This window comes from Telopea speciosissima, chromosome 3, assembly GCF_018873765.1.
Source record: "Telopea speciosissima isolate NSW1024214 ecotype Mountain lineage chromosome 3, Tspe_v1, whole genome shotgun sequence".
NCBI lineage: Eukaryota > Viridiplantae > Streptophyta > Magnoliopsida > Proteales > Proteaceae > Telopea > Telopea speciosissima.
Genome location: NC_057918.1, coordinates 14,377,583 through 14,400,393, shown reverse-complemented (window position 1 = coordinate 14,400,393; position 22,811 = coordinate 14,377,583). Strand labels below are relative to the sequence as shown.

Genomic DNA, 22,811 nt, shown 5'->3' with positions numbered 1-22,811 from the left:
TGTACGCGACAAAGGATTAAGGATGTAAACGGATCAAATACAGATAGAATACGGATCACATGCAATCGGATTATCCCTACAAATGATCCATAAAATTATCTTTTTGTTGTTGGCTCTACTGTTGGTAATGCTGGTTCAAACCTTGATAGTCTGCGACTTTACCATATCAACTCACTGATATGGGATCGTAACATTTGATTTTAGGATAAATTATAGATCACCCCCTGATTTTTGATAAAACTCAAATGTCCCCCCTCTACAATAATGATGTTAGTCTGCTGTTAGTTATTGGTGTGAAAAGACTATTTTACCCTTGCACTAAAACATTAGAATTAAATTTATAATACTATCCTTCCTTCATCTTCAATATTGGTCAAGGGCGATTTAGGGATATAAATTTATTTTACTGGCTGACATCATCACTTAACAGCATAAAACTAACGTTATGGACTAATTTGTCATTTTAGGGGGTGATCTAAGTTTCGATTGAAAACCAGGGGGTGATCTTTAATTTACCCTTGATTTTAATTTGGGGAAATATCATCCCTCTCCCCTCTAAGTTTCCTTAATATCAACCTAATTCCCAAGTTTTGAAAAATGATAATGCCCTCCCCTTCTTTTTAAAGACTATCAATCATACCCTAATCGTTAAAAAACGCCATTAATTGATGACATGGGTATTTTTAATTTTTTCAAAACCCTAGATTACTCTTAATGTAATTTTATTCCAATTTTGCCCTCTTCAACCCTAAAACCCCATTTCCTCTTCTTCCTCTTCTTTTTCCCTAGCACCACCATCATCGCCACCACTGCTGCCGCCGATCCTCTTCCACCACCGCGGAAACCCATTTCCATCTTCTAACAACTAGGACATTGGCTAATAATAACTGCGAGGGTTGTAATTGAATGTGGGAAGATTTCATCCGAGCAAAGAAAAATTAGTGTATTCAGTTTTATGACCTTATGTTTTGGGCAAAAGACAATCGGATGTAATCAGAAGTTTTAACTTTCAATTGACACAACCTTAACGTTGGAGGGAATAACATAGTGTGGGATTGTGGGTGAAATTGCAGAGGATGGGGTAGTGGTTTGGATGAAGAACAGGGGTGGGGGTTCGTGTTGCAAGGTTGAGTTCGTTGGTTGCAACCAAGAACCGGTGAGTGTGCTCCCTCTTCTCTCTCTATTCTTCTCCTTCTCCCTACTTTTCCGTTGACTCCTTGTAACGCACCTCCTCTTACCTCTGTTCCACCAACACTTGCAACCAGCCATAATTGATAATCGATCCTCCTATACCCCAAGGAAACCCTCCTTTGAGCGAATCAATCTTTGTAGTTTCAGCCCCAAATTCCATTCCTACTCTAATGTACTAATTTGGAAATCAAACCTGAGCATTGTTTACCGCCAGGGATAGTTTCAGATCTCTGAAACTCTTGCCGGGTTTGTTGTTGAGGGAGGTCATTAGGTACCCTTAAGAGGTGGGGTTGCAGTTTGAGGATGGGTGTTGCAGAGGATGGATGATTTTGAGAACGATTGTCCTTTATGATCCTGTTAGATCTATTTTAGTTTTTGCTTCTTCTAGATCTGATGTTCTACGCTGTAATGAGATTTTGGTTTTCTTTTATTCCTTTATTTTCAGTGAATGAAGGGTTTTGATTTCTCCGTGGGCGCTCTTAGATCTAATTGTTACTGGTAGTCCCTTTGTTCGAATCCAATTTTTCCTGAACAACTCCGTAAATTATCAGTAGATACATAATCTGTGTAGGAATTTCTTGAATTAGTTCCTAGAGTTGAATGGGTTTCGGCGGTGGTGGTGGTGTTGGCGGTGGAAGAGGATTGGCGGCGGCAGTGGTGGCGATGATGGTGGTGCAGAAGAAGAATTAGAAGACCAGAGGATGAAGAAAAGAAAAAATATGACGTTAGTCAATTAAAGGGTAATATCGTCTTTTGAATTGTTGTTTTAACACAACAACTTAGGTATGGTTGATAGAACCTTTCAAAAGTAAAGGACGCATTATTATTATTATTCAAAACTTAGGTACCAGATTGATATTATGGATACTTAGAGGGGAGGGGATGATATTTCCCCTTTTAATTTTTAAACCTCCACGAGTACCCATAATGCATCAAATCGCCAGAACCTTGCAACTTCTCTCCAATTGATCATATTTTAGAGGTAATTTCTCTCCAGTTATCGGGATTGGACCAGCCTGATCCATGACCATGACCGGGCTAGTTCTCAGAAGTCAGAACATACTATTACACAGCCGGCCATGCATCTTGTGCTGAGAAACGATTGGTCGCTCCATATGTATGTGGTGAATGAAGGCCCAATTAGCATTGTTTGATTATTTTCGAAGGATTGATAGCATATTATTTTGAAAACAAAATAAGGAAAAGGCTTAGCATAGATATATGTTGAAGGTATAAACATTGAGGCTTTAGTTCTATATATATATATGTTGAAACTAAATACCAACTCTTCAAGGAATGATAGAAGGTGGGGATATTTTCAATCAGCACGATACAAGCTCTTCTAGACATGTCTTCAAGCTCGATCTTCAAGGCTTAGAAGAGAAAAAGTTCTTCAAGACTTCAAAAAGGATAAACTCCAAATTCAATTCAATATGCATTTGTCTTGTTCTCCTTTTACATATTTAAAGGGAAACAAAAAAACCTAAACAAACCCTAGTCAAGCTTAACCACCCACCTAATTAAATCATAAGGTTGAGATTGTGAAGAGAAAATAAGCTTAATCAAGGTAACCTCAATTATGGTTGGTTTCCTTGGTACAATGGAGTGTTATTGGTGCTGCCTGATTTTGTTCCCAGAAAGTGGTTGAGGATTTTCGGAGGGTCATTTCAGCCTCGAAACTATCTCAGATGGCTTAAAAAGTGGATACATCATCGCCAAAGACTGTGAGTTGTGTAGAGCTCGTCGAAACCTTCGAATCGATATGTTTTGAGACATATGTTATGTTTTGGTCCGACCCTGACTAGTTGGTCTTTTTGGGGCTCTAGGGGCAATTCTGTACTTTCTGGGTTAGAGCTTCTCTATATAATGTTCTTTTCTCTGGGAGGGCTGTAAGAGAGGCTTTGTAACATTTCAAAATAGTGAAATCTGTTCTATTGCTCAGCCGTGGATGTAGCTTCCATGTTGGGGGTGAACCATGTAAATCTTTGGTGTTATGCGTTGTGTATCTTCTCTATTTTTTTCATTTTCTTCTGCAAATCGCCACTTCTGGGCATTGTTTTCTTAACATGGAGTAGTACTTTAACCACCCCTTCCACTCTCTTTTGGGAGACAACTCTTGGAGATTTCATCAAACCTGGCTTTCCTCCAGCCCAGCCAAAACAGAGGGGTTTGGTCATTTCATAGGGTGAGGCCTGCCTATGAAATGACCCAAACACCCATGTTTTGGCTAGGCTGGATCCTCCAACTCCTGCCACGGGGCTGGATGGGAGCCAAATTTGACTTCATCCACCTTAGAAAACTCTATTCCTTGAGAATCTATATTTATTAAATAACTATCCATAGGCTTGAACTGACTCATTAACTAAATAAAAATCTGAAATAATAAGAATCTTAAAACTACGTTCAATAACATTAAACAATTAATCGTAAACTAAAATAAATAAATAATATGATGCAATTCTAGGTCTGAATCAATTTGTTGGAGGTCCAATGAAACTGCGGGTCTTGGGTCCCGGTTCCCGGGTCCAATTCATCATCTCGAATCAAATCACAAACCGTACAAGGATGTTAGTTAGGGTCTTTGTGTTATTAGGACCCTGATCCAGACTCGAGTCAAACTCCTAAAGACACTCCCTAATTCCTCCAATTTCACCCATTTGAAGGACTCCTTCAATCAAGACCTACCCTTAAAATTAAGACTTTTTAAAGCCACTTCTTACAACTTAAGAAGATAACCAACCATATCCCAACGTATCTTCAGGTCCTCCTATCTCCTAAGGACTCGGGTTATTAAAACTAACTCTCATTTAACCCATACATAGATAAAGCTCTCTTGGACAACTTCCTTCCTAGACTTAATTAATAAGATATTGCCCTTCTCACCTCTGCTTCTTCTTCTTCTTCTTCCTCCAATACTTGAAGTCTTTTGGACTTCATAGTGATAGGCATGGCTTCGGGTAAGAGGGAGATACTATTTGTGGCCATGGCCTATATATTCCTTGTTGTGTCAACTGGGGCAGAAGGAGAAGCAGAAGCAGATCGAATAATTAAACTTCCAGGACAACCCAAAGTCTCATTTCAGCATTACTCTGGCTATGTTACTGTTAATAAAGTGGCCGGCAGAGCTCTTTTCTCTTGGCACACTGAAGCAGTTTCTCTCCCTGAGTCCAAACCTTTGGTCATTTGGTTCAATGGAGGTCATCTCTCTCTCTCTCTCTCTCTCTCTCGATCCTCTCTTGTTTTCCACTCTCAGCCCTCTCTGATTTACTCTATATACAGGGCCTGGTTGCTCTTCGTTGGCTTTTGGAGCTTCGGAGGAGATAGGCCCATTCAAGATCAAGAAGAATGGGACGGGTTTGTACCTCAATAAGTTCTCATGGAACACTGTAGCCAACCTACTTTTCATTGAATCTCCGGCCGGCGTCGGCTTCTCTTACACCAACACAACCAACGCAACGTCCGATATCCTCAACACAGGCGATCAACGCACTGGTATATGATCCACTTACTGATTTCATTATGGTTAAAGGGAAATTCCATAAGAATGCTACCTTATTTATGTGGTTTTGATCACTTCGATTGTTGTTTCACTCGTTTGTCTGGTCTTACATTCCATTAACTGTAGACATTACCTGTTAAAATTGTGTTAATTGATCAAAATGGCCTCATCTTCCCTAAATCGTTTAGGGGTTTTGGAAAAAAAAAAAAAAAAAAAAAACCCTTAAAATATTGAGTTTCAGAAGAGGGTTTCAAGGAAAACAAGGAGGAATCGGAAGAGAGGGACTGTTGAAGATTCTCTCTCTCTCATATCTCAATCGAGTTTGCTGCCATCAACAGTAGCAGCCACCTTTCTGTGGATGCTACAGGCCTTGAAACCCTTCCTTGATTTCGGTGCCTTTTAAACGTTAAAATAGAGAACTCTTCTACAACTTTATTTAGTCTATCGGTATTGGAAGAATACAAGATAAAAATTGCTTGCGTTCCAATGCAGTAAAGGCCTTAGTTGATCCGTTAAACTCTGGGACACTCAGGGGTAAGAAAGATGCTCCCAGTGCCTTGTTCAATTCATCGATCTTTCATGAACAAGGCATGCATAGTTTAGACCGGAATCAAAAGAGAGTAGAGGGTTTCAAAACCATTCTTCTGAGTCTTCCTTTTTCAATTCTTGGTTCGGCTTGATTTCTTCTTCCTTTCGATTAATGGCGAGCATGAATCTGGCTTGTGAAGATCTATTTGAATTTATTTTTTTCTTAAACTTGAAACCATTGAAGTGAATTTGCAGGTTTGGGGAAAGATGAGTTGCAAGTTTTGGGGAAATGTTTTGGGAAAAATAAGTTGCAAGTTTATTCAAATCTTAAACGATTTGGGGAAGATGAGGGTATTTTGGTCAATTAAAACACAATTTTAATGTTTAACGTGTACCGTTAACAAACTGGTTGTTTTTGTTACTTAGTTTAGAAAACAATGGAGGTACGTGAAATTTTCCAAACCTCACGGGTGAAATTAAGTGTATATTAGTCATACCTCAATGCAAGGGAGGTATATGAAATTTTCCCTTATTATTAGTCCTACATTAATGTTCTAGATTTCATTTAAATTAATTAAAGAGCATTTTAAGTAATTCATTTAGTATAGTAGTATGTATGATCTAATTGATGGAAGTTGTGTTTCAGCAACGGAGGCATTGGAATTCGTTATCAGATGGTTGGACCGGTTTCCACACTACAAACAACGAGATATTTATTTGACGGGAGAGAGCTATGCCGGGCATTACGTACCCCAATTGGCCAAAGAGATTATGACATATAATTCAAGGACTAAGTATCCTATAAATCTCAAAGGGATAATGGTAATCTTTCTATCTTCTTGAGTATATATATAATCTCGCATCAATTATTTGGAACCTTGGATGTATCTTCATATACAACTGGACTTCCCAACCTAATAGCTTCAGGCTTTTGGATTGGACCCGTAAGTGGTATTTCATAGTCTGTCTCACTTTACCTACAAAAAATGTCTTTGTCTTGTAGGTTGGTAACGCACTTATAGACAACAACCAAGATAACCTTGGCTTAGTCGACTACTTGTGGACCCATGCCCTTATCTCTGATGAATCGCATAGACAGCTACTCAACAAATGCGATTACCATACAAAAAACAACGGTTCGGTTGCGTGTAAATTGATAAATCAATACGTCGCGAAAGAAATTGGACAAATTGATCGCTACAACATATTTGTACCTAGATGCATCAAGTCATCAAGTGGCACCAATAATGCTGCCCAAAGGATCTTGCATTTGCCTCATCTACTACCTTTTTCGGTATTTTTACTAAACTGAAATATTTATAAACAACAAAATGAAATCCTTCAAGACCATGGTTTGAGGTATCAGATCGGATCGGTCGATTTTGGTTGGATCGGATTGAAATTGGTCGAGACCGATCCTACTATCGATTCGTTCCAACTATACAGACAAGGGTAAAAATTTTTTTAAAAAAAGCTTTTTAATAAAAAAACAAAGACAAAAGTGTCATATTTGTCCGAGTTTGGGCGATCCCGATCAGTATCGATCAATCCGATCCAACCTATACCGAGACCGAGATGTTCAAGACTGATCATCCATATATATCTGAATTTGTTGGCTACAATCTTAACATTTCTTTGCCTCTTGATTTTTTTTTTTTTTTTTAAATCAGATTCCCGGACAGATGGCAGGATTTGATCCTTGTACAGAAAATTATGCTGAGATTTATTACAACAGACCAGATGTGCAGAAAGCCCTCCATGCCAACACAACTAAAATCCCTTATAAATGGAGTGCTTGCAAGTAACCCTTTTTATCTTTCTTTCTCTTTTCAGTTTTTTACATTGTTTTCTTGAATAATTTCTTATTGGAGAAAGCTTCATATATTAGTTAAGCTGACATATTATTGAGGTAATAACCCCACATCAAGTATTGGGTGTTCCGACTGTCAAGTATAAGAAGAGCCATAAGAGCCCATTCTACTTTGAATCAATTGGTTTTAAGATGAAAGCTTAATATGGTATCAAAGCGGATACATTGAGCCTCTGACGACGATGGACCCTATTCCATGAATTTTTTTTCTGTCCTATTCCCTACCCGGTACAGTGGTCCAGTTCCTCTCATAGGGAGGTGAAAATGACGTTTTAACCTCCCTCGAGCAAGGAACAAGAGACGATATCGATCCCCTACTCCACCCACAAAGACAGAGCCCAAGAAGGCCTGCACATAAAGGGGAGTATTGAGGTAATAATCTCACATTGGTTTTGAGTGCTCCAACTTTCAAGTATAAGAACCACAAGAGGTCATTCCACTTTGAACCAATTGGTGTTAAGATGGAAGCTTAATACATACGCAGTCCATTCTCATAAACTGTTCTGATCCATTTTCAAGTGATTACCTGATAATTTAATTCTAATAAGTGTCCATATATTTACTGCAGTTGGGATCTAAATCAACAGTGGAAAGACTCAGATCTTTCGATTCTGCCAATCTACAATGAGATGATTGCTGGTGGTTTGAAAATTTGGGTGTACAGGTTGGTGTCTACTGCACATTATTAATTCCAAGCTTCTCAATATTTCTTACTCATTCTTACTTCTTTATTAATTGATGGTTTTACTATAAAACTGTACATTAATTACAGTGGTGACGTGGATTCTGTGGTGTCGGTTACTTCCACCAAATACTCCCTTGCTCAGCTTAATTTGACAACCAAAATTCCATGGTATCCATGGTATGTGAACAACCAGGTACTACTACCACTACTATTACTATTGATTTACAGATGACAGTAATGTTGTGTTTGCTATGGAGGACAGTAATGTTGTGTTTGCTATGCTCGATTTTGCATTCTCGAATGATAAAAATAGTTGTTTTTATCATCCGAGAATGCGAAATCCACCTAGAATGCATACCAAACACTGCCTAAAGGTTTTCTTGAATTGTATGCTTATAAGTGCTTATCTAAGGGGAATGAATGATTGTTTATGGTTTTGTGAAGGTGGGAGGATGGACAGAGGTATATGAAGGGCTAACCTTTGCAACAGTGAGGGGGGCAGGTCATGAAGTCCCACTTTATAAACCCCAAGAAGCCCTTCAGCTCATCAAATCATTTCTAAGTGGGACACCTCTACCAAAATTATAGGAGAAATCCATTCTTTGACCAAGAAAAATGTAATTTATCTCAAGAAGGTTATTTGTGTAGCTTGTATGGCTTGTATTGACTTCCATCTCAATTGAGGGAATTATAAGGAGAGAAAAGTAGGTGATATTTGATGTTCTCACTACATCCATTGCTCTATAAAGTTTCCTCTATTTTGGTGGATTTGTTCTTGGTGCCCCGGTTCACCTTAAAATGTTTTACAGGTGTTAAATTACTAAATTGCCCCTGATAGGGTTAACAAGTAAAACTTCGTTGAAATCGGTCTTTTAAGTTTCATGGTTAGGTGGTTTCTCATTATGAAACCCTCGTAGTTGAAAATGGTTTGAAAAAATACTTCAAAAGACTATATTTCATGAAGGGCTCATGCTCTCTGTGCCACAGCGCAGGATGCGCCCAGACACATAGGCCCGCCACTCAAGGGGGTAGGGTGGTCATTGCGCCCACCCCTATATGTCTGGGCACAGCCTGCACCCTCGAACATTCTCCCTTTCATGAAATATTCCAATATTGACTTGTGGAATTCACTTTTAAATAATTTTTTATAATTCATTTAGGCCAAAAAAAAAAATTTATTTTTAACATTAGTAGATAGTACTAGGAATAAGCTTTCCAACAACATATAGATTACAAAATTTGGAGTTACAAATTGCAAATATGATTTTATAAAAATTTCGAAGAGAAAATTAAAGGAAAACATAAAAAAATAATTGAAATTTCGTTCTAAGTTGGATCTGGCCAGCCCAAACTAACGCAACCAGAACCATAAACCTACCAAATTTAGGACTTGTATGTAGTGCAAGGGTGGCACATCCTAATTGTAAGGTTGCTTTCATTATGAGTTATGATCTTCCTCAGACCTCAAGTGGGAGAAGTCTCATCCACTGGGTGCGCCCTTTATTAGCTATCTTCAATTTAATATAGACATATACACGCACACAAACAATCACATGTACACTAACACTGCGTTTGGTAACACTGTGTTTGGTAAGCATTCTTGAAATGCATTTTAGGTCGATTTTGCATTTTACAGACGATAAAAATAGTTGTTTTATCATCCAATTCAAAAATGAAAAATCGGCATAGAATGCATACCAAACACAACCTAAGACACATGAATGTCAACTGGCATCTTTATATATATTTCGAATGGCAGATATTTATCTTCCATTAAAAAAATGGTAGATAAATGGTGCACAAGTAATGCTATATTTTGTGACAAATTTTAATAAAAAAGCATAGCAATCTATAAATCAATTTTATTCAACATTTTAAACGATTGAAATAAATATCTACTATGAGAGGATCATATGATTCCATCTAAATGCAATGGTCCTCTAGTGGTGAGGTCGTAAGCATTCCATAATCCAGCAGTTTAGAACACAAGGTAAAAAGTTGAATATATTTAACTCATTGTTCTTAATTTTCTATGGTATGGAGAACAAAAGTCATATCTATTTATCATCAATCAAAAATTATTGTTCGACAACTTTAAGGTTCAATTTTAATTTATGGGAGAGGGTTTCCCACGTCATCTAGAGATATTATCTTTCACATCACACCAATGGCAACACAAGAACGATATCATCTATGTACGACCACTGGAAATGGCGTGGCCAAAAAGATGTCTTTCTATTGTTTTGAATACTTTATTTTTAATTTGAAATAATAATAATTTTTTAATATTTAAAATAAAGCATGAGGTAGTTTTGTGGTTTAAGTGGTTTTTTTTTTTTTTTTGATAAGTTGGTTTAAGTGGTTAGCTAGTAAAGCTAAGGAGGTGGAGCCTTGAACGATACTCTGTCTCTATAAGTTCAACCCAAAAAAAAATCTCTATAAGTTAACTTACATATCAACCGTTGGTTTTCAAACGAAACTCAAATCACCCCTTGATTTTTGAAAATACTCATCCGTCCCCCTTTATAGTAACGGTATTAGTCTATTGTTAGTTATTGGTGTGAAAGGAATATTTTATCCTTGTACTTAAACATTAGAATTAATACTGATCAAGGATAGTTTAGGGATTTAAATTTATTTAACTGATTGACATCATCACTTAACAGCATAAAACTAATGGTAGGGACTAATTTGTCATATTGAGGTCTAATACATGAGGTAATTTGAGTATTTTAAAAAACCAGAAGATGATTTGAGTTTTGTTTGAAAACCAGAAATGACATGTAATGTACCCAAAACACATAATATCTACTAGGACCACAGGTTTGTATAGGAAAGAGAAAATAATAGAAAAAAAAGACTGAGTAATCTATCTCCATGGAAAACTTCTTCCTTTGATTCATTTGTCAAGCCGAATACTGTGGACACCCTTTCCCCCTTTTCATGACATTGACTGGGTCAATTTCCCTTTTCATTCTCAAAAAAAAAAACAAAAAAGCTTCTTTAAGTGACCATCCTCCTCCCCCCCAAAATCCCAATGACCCAAATCGTGTCCTTGTCCTGCCCCATGTGTTGGGCACGGCCTGCACCTAGATGTGTTCCCAGACAAAGAACGTTCGTGTATACTCCTCTTATAATATTTTTTCTGAGAAGATGTTAATTTGAATCCCCTAACATCATGTTACAACTAGAATTAAAACTTGAATTTAAAAAAAAATAAATAAATAATATCCTAATTGTTCGAGAGCAGTTACTAATGATGGTTGTGATATGAAACTTCTTTTGTCCTACAAGACAAATTACATGTCTATGTACCTATGATTTATTGAGATTGTTGATGATAATGCCATCTCCTAAGTCATTAATGTTTCTACATAAATTTAAAACTAGAGAAGTACTAAAACAAAAGAAAAAAAGAATTGGACCTATTCCATTTGTATCAGCTCATTTTCCTCACAATAATTGTGTTATAAGTGCTCTAACTTGGAGACATGTCTAGGTTTTTTGGGACCATTTAACCAAAAAAAAACTAGGTGGAAAATCCCTACTTCGTGTGGTTATAAAGTCTATGTTTGGCATGGGCCTACCCAAGGAACTCCTTGTTTTGTACCAGCCGAGATAAAAGACAAATAAGTAGTTAAGTACAATGTGGTAAAATATATATACACAGGAGAGTGTTCACTGTGGGGGAGCGCAGGAGCCAGTGCATGAAACAGTCTTTGAGAGTATGTGCATCAGCATCTTGAGGGTGGAATTTTTGCCTTTCATGAGGGGTGGGGAGGTCATTTTGCCCCCTATGGTATCCGGGAGCATAGGTTGCACCCAGACACATGGGGAGGGGGGGGGGCGAAATGATCGCCTCACCCCCTATGGAAGCCTGAAAGGCAAAAATCTCGTCCTTATTAATGCTTCTGTCGACGCTTCCATTGCCCTTCGCTGGCGTAGGGGTCATGTTACCTTTCAAGGAATCTTCTCTCTGCCCGTTGTTTGTTTGCTTCGTCCAAACACAGAGAAGGGCGAAATGACGACGGAGAACTATGTGGAGCAATTGTCAATAAGAAAATCCCAATTGTGTTTAATAATTGAAAGATTGAATTTATTACTCAATTCAATATCTAGCACTCCCCGAAAGATTGAACTGAGACCGACCAATTAAATTTGAAACAAATAATGTTTAATAATTGAAAGATTGAATTGATTATTCAATTCCAAGGTTCTAAAACTCGGGTTTCGACTAGGTTTTGACCAGCCAGAAAACGAGTTCGTCTCGATTTCAACCATATTTCGATCGAAACTTGGGACTTTCTCCTAGCTAACTTGAACCTTGGTTTCGAGGCCCAAAAGTTATTTTTTTTTTCCCCCTGATTCTTGTTGTGTTGCCTATTTTTTATACTTTAAACTCAATCCATGTATTAATTTCACATAGAGAACACTACAAATATTACTTGTGGTTTTGATTCAAGTTTGATACTGTATATTGTTCTTGGACATGGTATCAAATAAGGTTTGACCGGAACATAACTCCTTCAATATAAATGAGATATAAACAATCTTGGATTTGTTATAAAGCTTTGTTTTGACAGCTTTTCAATAAATTAAATATTACTTAAATCTGATTTATATTGAAGAAGTTATGTACCGGTCAAACTTAATTTGGCGTACGTGAATTCTGTCAAATTGCTTTGAATGAAAATATGTTTTTAGACATCAAAACAAATGAATATTTACCGCACTTTTGGTTTTTAGCAATGTTTTACCATATTAAGATTTATAGAATTTTTAGATTTGAGAAAACCTCAGCATTAGAAAGTTGAAAATTGCACCTATCGTCGAAAATCTGATTTTTGTTCTTGAACTGGGGGATTGACTTTTTTTCTTTTTAGAATTTTATTTTTTAACTATTTTTATTGGATTCAAACAGGGGGTATTTGCTTATTTATGAATAATATCTTAAGTAAATATCATTTACTTAAATGATATTAGACATAACTAAGTGTCTGTCCTGGTTTCTGGCATAAATACCTGATTGTCCTAGTTTCGAGCCAAGTTTCTCCTAGTTTTAATGGGCATATGTGTTGAAACCACCGAAATATGTTCGAAAAGAGTCGAAACCATCAAAACCCGATCGAATCCAGGGATTTTAAAAAATCCCCCTTCAACTCGTCTCGAAACCTTGGAAACCGAGTTAACTCGGTGGTTTCAACAGGTTTCGGTCGAGTTTTTGTTCCATGCTCAATTCACTATCTAACACATCCCGAAATATTGAATTAAGACCGCTAAATTAGGAAATCACTCTCTCTAATAATTATAAAACACTATTAGTTTCAGATTTTATTTATTTATTTATTTCGTAGTAACAAGGGATTTTTTTTTTTAAGGGAATTTCTTATTGACACCTTGGTTTAAGGTCTCAAATAATTGGTATTTTTACCTTTTTACTCTCTTTAGTTTAATAAATTTGTTCACTTGTTTTTTTGAACGAGGATTAAATTTTATCATTTCATGTGTAGTTGAAAAGATCGTAAGACAATGATGGATCATTATCGTCTCTTATTTTCTATTTGGCACGTCTAGTTCCTCTCATAAGGGGTGAGAAATGACGACCTAACCCCCTGCTCAAACACACTGCCTGACGGAGGTTAAAACGTCATTTCCGCCTTCCTATGAGAGGAACTGGACCACTATACCGGGTAGGAAACAAGACAGGAAAAAAAATCGACAATGACACTCCTTGAAAATGATATGATTTAAGTCATTTTCAAATTATTTTGAAAATATTTTTCATTTATCTTTACTTAAAATCTTTTGAGAATAAGACAATGAATGGTCAAAAGAACGTTACATGTTCTAAATACACCTATAAAAATATCATTCACATTGATCCTAACTAATTTAGCACTTTTATATTCTTATAAGACATTGCTGCATTCATTTTATAACCATTTCAGCTACTTTTTTGGTTTTTTTTTATGAAAAGGGAAATATATATTAGAGAAACTATCAACAAAACATGTACATTGCTTTGGACATACTAGCGGATTTGGCCAGAATACCAGCTAATAATTGACAAAATGGATGTGGAGAGGACCTATAATTTATATCTTGGCCTAAACTATTTATACGTAACAGCTCCTTAAGTACAGGCGTACCATGGCCAAGGCTTGGTTGATGGATATGGGAGGAAGTTAGCTATCTCTTGAGAAGCACACCACACTTTTTTAATCTGCAATCCCTGGTCCGTCGCTATCTCAAGCCCATTCTAAATACTCACAACTTCAGATGCATATTCACAATTATTAAAGTCGGATACCTCTCTTGTCTTCAAAAAAAAAACAAAAAAACAAAAAAAAAAAAAAAAACAAACAAACAAAACCGGCTACACAAAAGTTGAGACTCCCATTTAGCAAGATAATGAACGACCAACCTGCATAGTTTACTTCAAGACTCTGGTATCCTTGAAAAACCATTTCAGCTACTTGTTCTGTGAAGTTTAACCAATGAGGTGGATGTGGGAGGTAGCTGCAACATGACCTTCTGACGAAAATTAAGTGTCACTAGTAAAACTATTCCTTTTTTCAGACGATATGAGACTAAGATTAAAATCTATAATAGCATTTTGGTTTGCTTCCTAGTTCCCAGGTATACTTGTTTGACTTCACCAGATGATAAACTTATTTCAGGCAAAAGGTTTTATCGATAATCCCGCCCATAAAGTATATGTGACTCACACCTAGTTGCGCCATGTGGAAGTGCTATATCAATTTTAACCATTCGATATATGAAAGAATGTTTATTTATAATCATGAACCTTCTTGGCATTCTAAACATTTAACACACTTTCTCGTGATCTTGGATTTTTATGAATTAAATCTTTATCACTTGATCAACGTCAATTGAATTGAAACTTGAATCATTTGACTCTAGAGAAAGTTTTATTCCACCGTAGATAAAAGAAAAATACATTCATCTAAAATCATAATTATTTTATTTTTTATTATATAAAATCGATAATGCTTTTCCCACTCTTCTCCATGTTCATTCCAACTCACCTAAACCCATCAATTCTTCCTTCGTCCCACGTGGACCCACTATGTGATTCAAATAGATAAACCATTCATGAATATCTTATGGACAAGATCATCTATAAAACATACTCCACTTGTTTTATATCAAATATTAAACAAACCCCACCTCTTCAAACTTATTCCATTTTCAATTCAATGTTTACTAGAAGGTTGAAATTTTCAAAAATTTTGAAGAAGACTTCTACTACTAATGTTTTTAAAGAAAAGAAACATTGAAAGATAAATGTAAGTCAAAATTGAATGCAGAAATAGTGGAAAAAATCAATGGTAATTTTGTAATTACACTACTGAACTAAGACCATTTTGGACAATTCATATATTTTAGTCAACATTTTCAAAACAGCTGTGAATCTGTGAGCCCTTCCCCCAAGCCTCCGTACAAAAGAGTTGAAGTTGGATAAATACGCCATAGAAGAAGTTTCTCCGAAGAGGGTTTTGAGGTTTTTTCCTTCTCGCTTTCTTTCTGTTTCCTCTTTATATAGTTTCTATCTCTGTTAGCTTCCACGTTATTTCTTATCTAATTTCTCTGATGATTCCTGTCAGATATTGTTAATTTGATTTGTTGTTGTTTTGCACGCCAATCACTTCTCTTTATAAGCTCCAAAATTCTATTTTGGTTTTCTTTTTGGGTATCTATTGATTTCCAACAACGAACAATTAAGGGTTTTGGTTGAATCTTGTGTGAAGTTTTCGAGCATTTACAATTTCTTGCTCAAATTACTGCTCGATTCTCTGTTGGTTAAGTATTTGAAGTTCGTAGGGATCCTTGTTCGATTGTCTCAGCTTTGATTTTCTACTGTCTGCGAGGATCTTATTTTCTGGAGGACGAAAGGATTTCAAAACGAAGGAATAGTGGCAAGAGTGTGTAGTTTTTACATGGGTTTGAACTTTGAAGGTTCTGTGTCCAATATTATTGGGTCTTTTTTAAGATCTTAAGTAATTGGTCACGCAGCTGTAAGGGTCTCCTGCGCATTGGGAACTGACAAAAGCTTCCAATTTCTCTTCATATCCGTAGTTGCTTGTTCGAGATTAAAACAGTAGCTCAGAAGAAACTGGTGGGTTTACTCCTTTTTCTAGGCAACTGATTTTGGTATCTTCACTCTCTTTTGGTCCTTTTATTTCTATTCCGTTCTTCCATCGATTTGTGATTATACAAGAGAGGTTCCTGAAATTCTTGCACTTGACTCTTTGTCGTTCTCTGATCAAATTTTGTGAAATTGTTCCCAAACACCTTCTCTGCAGTTCCTCTCAATTTATTTGCTTCTTGTGAGGGGATCTATTTTGATTGTTTCAATCTAATTTCAATTTCTTAATCATGCCTACTGGATAGTGGATCTTTTCACTGTTGGGAAGTTCCCAAATTCCTGTCACTATTATTCCATTACGCCACATGCCAGCTTGAGTTCGGATTTGGCAAGAAGCATTTCAGTTTTCATTCTAGGAGATAGCTTTGGTTTCAGGAATTCAAGGCTTCATTTGGGCCACGTGATTCTTGCTGCTCTAGTTTACATGCTATGGCAGATTGTAAAGATGACGATCATGTCATTGCAGCGGCACAACACATTGTAACGGCATTAGGGACAAATAGTAACTTGACTGATGATGTGAAGAAAATTCTGGAAGAACTTGGCTCTCGATTGTCCACCATGACTCTACTGTCAGCAAACAAGAGAGAGATAAATGAGATTGAAAAACGACTTGACTCTGTTCAGGAGAAGATTGCTAGTTGGGAATCTGATCAGTCGATATGGGACTCCAGCTCAGGGGAAGCTTCTGAGTATCTTCAAGCTGTGGAGGAAGTCCGAAGATTGACGGAAAGTTTGGGGACTTTATCTTTGAATGAAAATGAAGCAGTGAAGCTCCTTAACCGGGCTCACAGTGTTCTTCAAATGGGAATGGCTAAGCTTGAGGAAGAGTTCAGTCACATACTTGTGCAGAATAGGCAACCTTTTGAACCTGAGCATAAGCCCTTCCGTTGCTGTGAAGTAGATTTTGTGGACGTGGAATCGACCATCTCAGTCGAAGATGACTCGGGCAATGACTCGCTTCGTAGAGATAGTACTACCTCCAAAGGCTTGGAGGAATTCATCATAGATTTGATCCATCCAGATGTAATTCCTGACCTCAAATGCATTGCAAGTTCAATGGTCGCATCAAATTATGATCAGGAATGTTGTCAGGCTTACATTAGCATCCGAAAAGATGCGGTGGATGAGTGCTTATTCATTCTTGAAGTGGAGAAACTGAGTATCGAAGATGTGCTAAAGATGGAGTGGAGTAGCTTGAATTGCATGATCAAGAAATGGATACGAGCAGTGAAGATCTTTGTGCGTGTTTACCTTGCCAGTGAGAAACAGCTTTGCGACCAGATACTGGGGGAGTTTGCATCAGTTAATTCAGTTTGTTTTGCTGAGGTATCAAAGGGTTCAATGTTGCAACTCCTAAATTTTGGTGATGCTATAGCAGTTGGTCCCCGTCAACCAGAAAAGTTGTTTAAGATTCTTGACATGTACGACGTGCTGGCTGAACTTCTCCCTGATATTGAAACTCTTTTCTCTGATGAGACTGGTTCTTCAATCAGAATTGAGTGCCATGAGGTCCTAAGGAGATTGGGTGATTCTGTTCTGGGTACTTTTCTTGAATTTGAGAATGCAATTGAATCGAACACATCCACGAATCCCTTTGCCGGAGGTGGGATCCACCCTCTGACCAAATATGTCATGAATTACATCAAGGTCCTTACTGATTACAGTGATACCCTTAATTGTCTTCTTGAGAACCATGATGAATATCCTGCTTCCTCACTGTCTAATACCAACCCTGTTGTAGAGGAGGAGAATGAGAACAAGTGCTCGTCTTCCAGTACTTCCATGGCTCACCATATACGGTCAATCACTTCAGTTCTAGAGTCCAACCTTGATGGTAAATCCAGGTTGTACAGGGATGAGTCTCTGCAACACTTTTTCCTGATGAATAACATCTGTTACATGGTTCAAAAGGTTAAGGGTTCTGAACTTGGAGCCCTTTTTGGGGATAATTGGATCCGACAACACAACAGGAAATTCCAGCAGCATGCAATGAGTTATGAGAGAGCCACTTGGAGTTCTATCCTTTCTTTACTGAAGGATGAGGGGATCTGCAACCCAGGTTCAAATTCTGTCTCGAAAATAGTTCTTAAAGAGCGGTTTAGAAATTTTAATCTAGCTTTTGAGGAGGTTTACAAGAACCAGACAGTGTGGTTGATCCCAGATCCTCAGCTTCGGGAGGATCTACGGATCTCAGTGTCACTGAAAGTTATCCAGGCATACCGGACATTTGTGGGGAGATATGCCAGTCATCTGGATGGTGGGAGGCAAAGTGACAAGTACATCAAGTACAATGCAGATGATCTGCAGAATTTCCTCTTGGATCTCTTTGAGGGGTCCCCAAAATCATTGCACACACCCCGCAGGAGGTGAAGAACTCAACAATTGTTGAGTTTCAGAGTTTATTGTTTCTTCCTTTCTTTTGTCTTTCTCTATTTCCATAATTTCATGGTTGTTGTTCATGTCCATAAACTTGGACATTAATGGTACGTTGCTTCATGTATTGTATCATACTGGTGGAGCTGTAGGTTTTAAAGAAAACTTTGGCTGTTGTAATTTTATGACTTGCAAATGAAAGTATAATTATTGGTTTGTACTTACATTATGCAGCTTCATTACTGCTTTTGATACTTTATCTCTTTTAGTCCCTGACTTCTGTTTTGTACATCAGTTCAAATTTTTGGACAGAACAATAATGTTGGGAACCCATTATTATCTTGAATCATCGGTGATTGAGTCAGGATCAAGCATATCCCATCAGGTTATTATTGCTGAGGGTGAAGCTTCTTGAGGATTGGATTTTTGTGGGAACAGCTCAATCTTCTACCTTTTAAGATATGATCATGTCAAATTTTAGTTGAAAATGCAAGTCATAACTCTGACAACTCCCACATCCTCCACCCTTGAACCTCTTTTCCTATCCTTAAGGTATAATTTACATCTGATACCACAGTGATAAAAACTGGATAAGACCCACCATTCCTTCAGTTGTCATCCCTGAACAGAAAAGCATGGAAACCATGCTCAGCTGGCTGGCATCCAACCCCCTGAATTCCTTCTTTAGAGCCAACTCAATCATTAGAGAACTACACTAGTCTACATATCCTATTCCTCATATAACTTTCTTCTGTTTTCTAACCCCACACCTCGCAAAAATAAAAAATAAAAATAAAAATTTTACTGTTTCAAGATATTTGTTTTGTATGGCCTAACAGGTAGAGATGGAAGACTAAGATTGCCTGTACTCTCGAACTTTTGGTTTTTGTTTGGCTTTTATTCCTCAGGTTTAAGTTTGCCTACAAAGAAAATGGTTCATGCACCAATAAAAAATGTTTAAGCCCACGTTGTGGTAGGTAGCTTCCAAGTGCAAATTGGGACATGACATGCCATTGGGATGCTTGTGACGAAAAAAATGCATTGGAATGGTCATGTGGTTTTTGGTCTTCTGGGGGCTGAGAAGAGAAGGGCAACAGGCATCAGGTGGGTGTGGGACTATGCTCAATGCTTGTGCCAAGCATGCACAAAATGTTTTCGTGGGCTCCAGTTGTTTCCAGGTAAGAACAACATCAAAGGAAAATACTCAGAGTAAACTCAGTACAAAAGAATTAGAGTTATTACTTTAAAATTTTCCTTTACATGGTTTTTACCTATAAAAAAAGGGAGCCCAATTAGAATGTATGTCTGATGGGCTCTAAGTGATAGGTTTGCCAGTGTTTTGTACAAATACAAGTGGGTGTAGTAGCTCTGTAGCTGAATGATTAAGTTTGTGGGCATTGTTAATTCAATAGTAGACTAGCTCCCCTACAAGTTGACATTTGTAAATCCTAGTTTACAACTTATGTGCTTTATTCCACTTTTAGAACCTGATAAAGAGATACTACTTTTGGCACAACATTTTCCCTCTTATGCCTTTCTTAATAATTTTGCTCATCAATACTGTAGAGTACGGAGGAGTTGTACTGTTTCACGAGAACTTTCTTATGCCATTCCCCATTTTTCATAATTTTTATTTTCCTTGTGAATTTATTGGGAATTATGGAGTCAATTGGACATTAGAAGGCCACAGCTGTCTCTGTGAAGACATCAGCTGCACTGGTGCCACCATATCCACTCTTGTTCTCTCTGCACTGTGAAGTCCTGTCCTTCCGTTATCATTTGCACACACCCCTGGTGCAGTTGAAGACAAGCAATAGTCTTTTCCTCTTTTTCTTTGAAAACCAGCTTCATCATCTGATGAATAGCTAACAGAGTGGTCAGGCAATTAGACAGAACTTAACCTAAATCCACATGAAGGTAAGAATTGAAGGCTTAAATCTATGCAAAAATAAGATTTCACCTATGCTTCTCTGCCCTTTTTTAATTCTAGTTTTCTGGAGCTTTATATCATGGATTCCCCCTTTTTTTCATGGTTTGAATTTGAATTACTTCCGACAGGTGAACAAATTCTATGGTTCTCTCACAGCATAGAATGCATGTTCAGAGGTCTGGTGCAGATGTGCAGTTACTAGTTGGGTACTTTGTTTTCAGTCCTTGGAGGGAATGAGAGTAATGCTGGAGGTAATTTCAGCTTGCTTCAGATGCTTGGTTGATAGGAAGACATTTTGGGTGGTGAAAGCCTGAAATCAGGTATAGATATTCCATTTTCTAGTTATATTTTATTTTCCCAGACGTGGATAATAAGGCTATATTTTTTAAAATACGGCCTTATTTTAATACTGATAATTGAATCAGATGAGGATTTTTTTGGTTGAATTTGATTTTGTACCTCAGGGTGAAAAAGATATGGTTTCTGATGTTTAATATTTACTACATTCAGTGAGTCAATTTTCTTGTTTTTGACTCTGATCATTTTGCTAGCAAGTTTTCATGGTGTTTGACTGTATCCCGTTTTTGCTCCCCTTGTTGCGTCTGTTTGATTGCGATAAAGTATAACTCGTCTTGGTGCAACAGTAAGTGGTGGGGGGTAGGTAGGAAGAACTCTAAAACCCTCCCGGATAGGATCCCAAGTCAAAACCCCACTCAGATAGAATTATAGAAACCCGAAAATTAATTGAAAACTCAAACCTCTCAGAATAAACACCAAACTCTAGGGAACAATAGCTAATATGAAGGATAAGAATCCTTGAAAAGATGGGAATGATCTGATGAGCGGTTCCCAGAAACTGTAAAACTAAAATTACATTCAATCCAACCAACGGATTGGTCTGAAATTCAGATAAGGCCTCAAGTTCAATAGTTTAGATAAAAACTCTAAGGTTTCAATACAAACCTAAGGCTGGGTTATGAGCAGTTCCCAGAAGCAGGAAAACTAAAATTACATTCAATCCAACCAACGGATTGGTCTGAAATTCGGACATGACCTCAAGTTCAATAGTTTGAATAAAAACCCTAAGGTTCCAATACAAACCAAAGGCAGGGTTAAAAGTAATTTTGATTCCAATTCTGAAATAGAGAAAACTGGGAAAAGAGGGAATTTTAGGTGACTCACAAACCAGCGGCCAGATGGCCACCAAACCAGGGTGAGTTTAGGTCTATAGAAGGGCTAGATTATCACAAAGTTGCAGGGTCAACAAGGCTCAGGTTAGGGTTTTATGAGATGACCATTATTGACTGTAAAGAGTTTAAGAACAGAGCATATGATGGAGGCTTTAAACTGAAATTAAACATAGAATACTCGTTACCTGTATTGGGGGATTGTTTGGGTAGTTGAAGGACAATGTTCCTTGATGAAACCAGGTACCAGATCTTCAAAATCAGTACTGATGTCGAGCAGCAACCCAAAACACCAGGTAGTTGGTGGTAGAACAGATGGAGAAAATAAAGAATAGAAGCACTAAGGCTTCGCACCCGCGGCTCAGAATCTCTCTGCCCTCTTGGCTTCACACCAATGCTAAATCCTCAGGTTGAATCTCTCAAGTTGCAAAGCAAACTCCATACTTTATAGCATCAAATCGTCTATGGCTTTAGCAGCCTTAACAATGTTATATTCTGAATTCCGAAATATAAACTCCTATTCTAACCAGGAAAACTGAAAGCAAACTTCTACTATGAATAGGAGTACTAAAAAGCTTACAACTTTGCTGGAATAGAAAAAGCAACTAATAACTAACTATTCCTACTTGAACTAGGAATGAAAATAAGCGACTACTAAGCCTAATCCCGTATGCCTACTTTGTACCCACATTTTAAGTCCATTAAAGTGGCCCATTACAAAGAAAACACATGGAATCAAAGGCCCAATGCATACATAACCCATCCCAAGGCTTATCTCCAATAAAATAAGCCCTTTAGGTGACTTTTCTGTATCAATAAGGTTGCTCCATTGCGAACTAGTGGTTGTGGGTTCTAGTCGGGAAACAGCCTCTCCTCGAAGTAGGGGTAAGGCTGCGTACAATGCGACCCTCCCAGGCCCTGCAATGGCGGGAGCCTTGTGCACTGGGTATGCCCTGTTTTTTATAACTCGTCTTCTGCAGTTGAAATTTAACTTTCTGGAGTTTGTTACCAGGATGGACCAGGAATTTTTCCTTGGGGGCCAGAGCAATTGTACAAATCCTATGAAGTTGCTTGTGTTTTAAAACTAAATTTTTAGTTACTGAGATGAGGGATTGTCAATTTGTTAGAACAAGAAATTACAAAAATTGAAAAAGGAGAGAGACGACATTATTCATGAAACTACTGAGAAAAGAATAAAAAAGAGTCAAGCGGGATAGATTCATAAGTTTAAGCCTTTATCCGCTTGGAGGGATGAATTTTTAATTTAAAACTAAAGGAACCAACAAAGCATATCTTTAAATGATCAAATATAACCATTAGATCACCATCCTTATGTCATTGCAAGGCAAAACAACATGGTAGCATCTATGGTGCT

The 22,811-nt window shown here is 37.4% G+C and overlaps 2 protein-coding genes and 1 long non-coding RNA gene across 3 annotated transcripts; all 3 read left to right on the top strand.

The window, feature by feature from the left end:
* The first annotated feature begins 4,076 nt into the window (after positions 1-4,076).
* Positions 4,077-8,361, top strand: LOC122656676 (serine carboxypeptidase-like 25). Its single transcript, XM_043851291.1, has 8 exons — positions 4,077-4,388; positions 4,471-4,683; positions 5,865-6,040; positions 6,222-6,512; positions 6,889-7,019; positions 7,657-7,752; positions 7,861-7,966; positions 8,218-8,361. The coding sequence occupies exons 1-8, from the start codon at positions 4,139-4,141 to the stop codon at positions 8,359-8,361; spliced, it is 1,407 nt and encodes a 468-aa protein (XP_043707226.1). The 5' UTR covers positions 4,077-4,138.
* A 7,389-nt stretch (positions 8,362-15,750) lies between these two features.
* On the top strand, positions 15,751-18,543 carry LOC122656670 (exocyst complex component EXO70E2). The gene has a single exon (XM_043851283.1). The coding sequence runs from the start codon at positions 16,373-16,375 to the stop codon at positions 18,314-18,316; it is 1,944 nt and encodes a 647-aa protein (XP_043707218.1). The 5' UTR covers positions 15,751-16,372; the 3' UTR covers positions 18,317-18,543.
* Positions 18,544-19,407: 864 nt separating this feature from the next.
* LOC122656677 lies at positions 19,408-20,523 on the top strand. The gene is made up of 3 exons (XR_006332137.1): positions 19,408-19,497; positions 20,003-20,236; positions 20,378-20,523. It is a non-coding gene; the product is annotated as an uncharacterized LOC122656677 (long non-coding RNA).
* Positions 20,524-22,811: the final 2,288 nt, after the last annotated feature.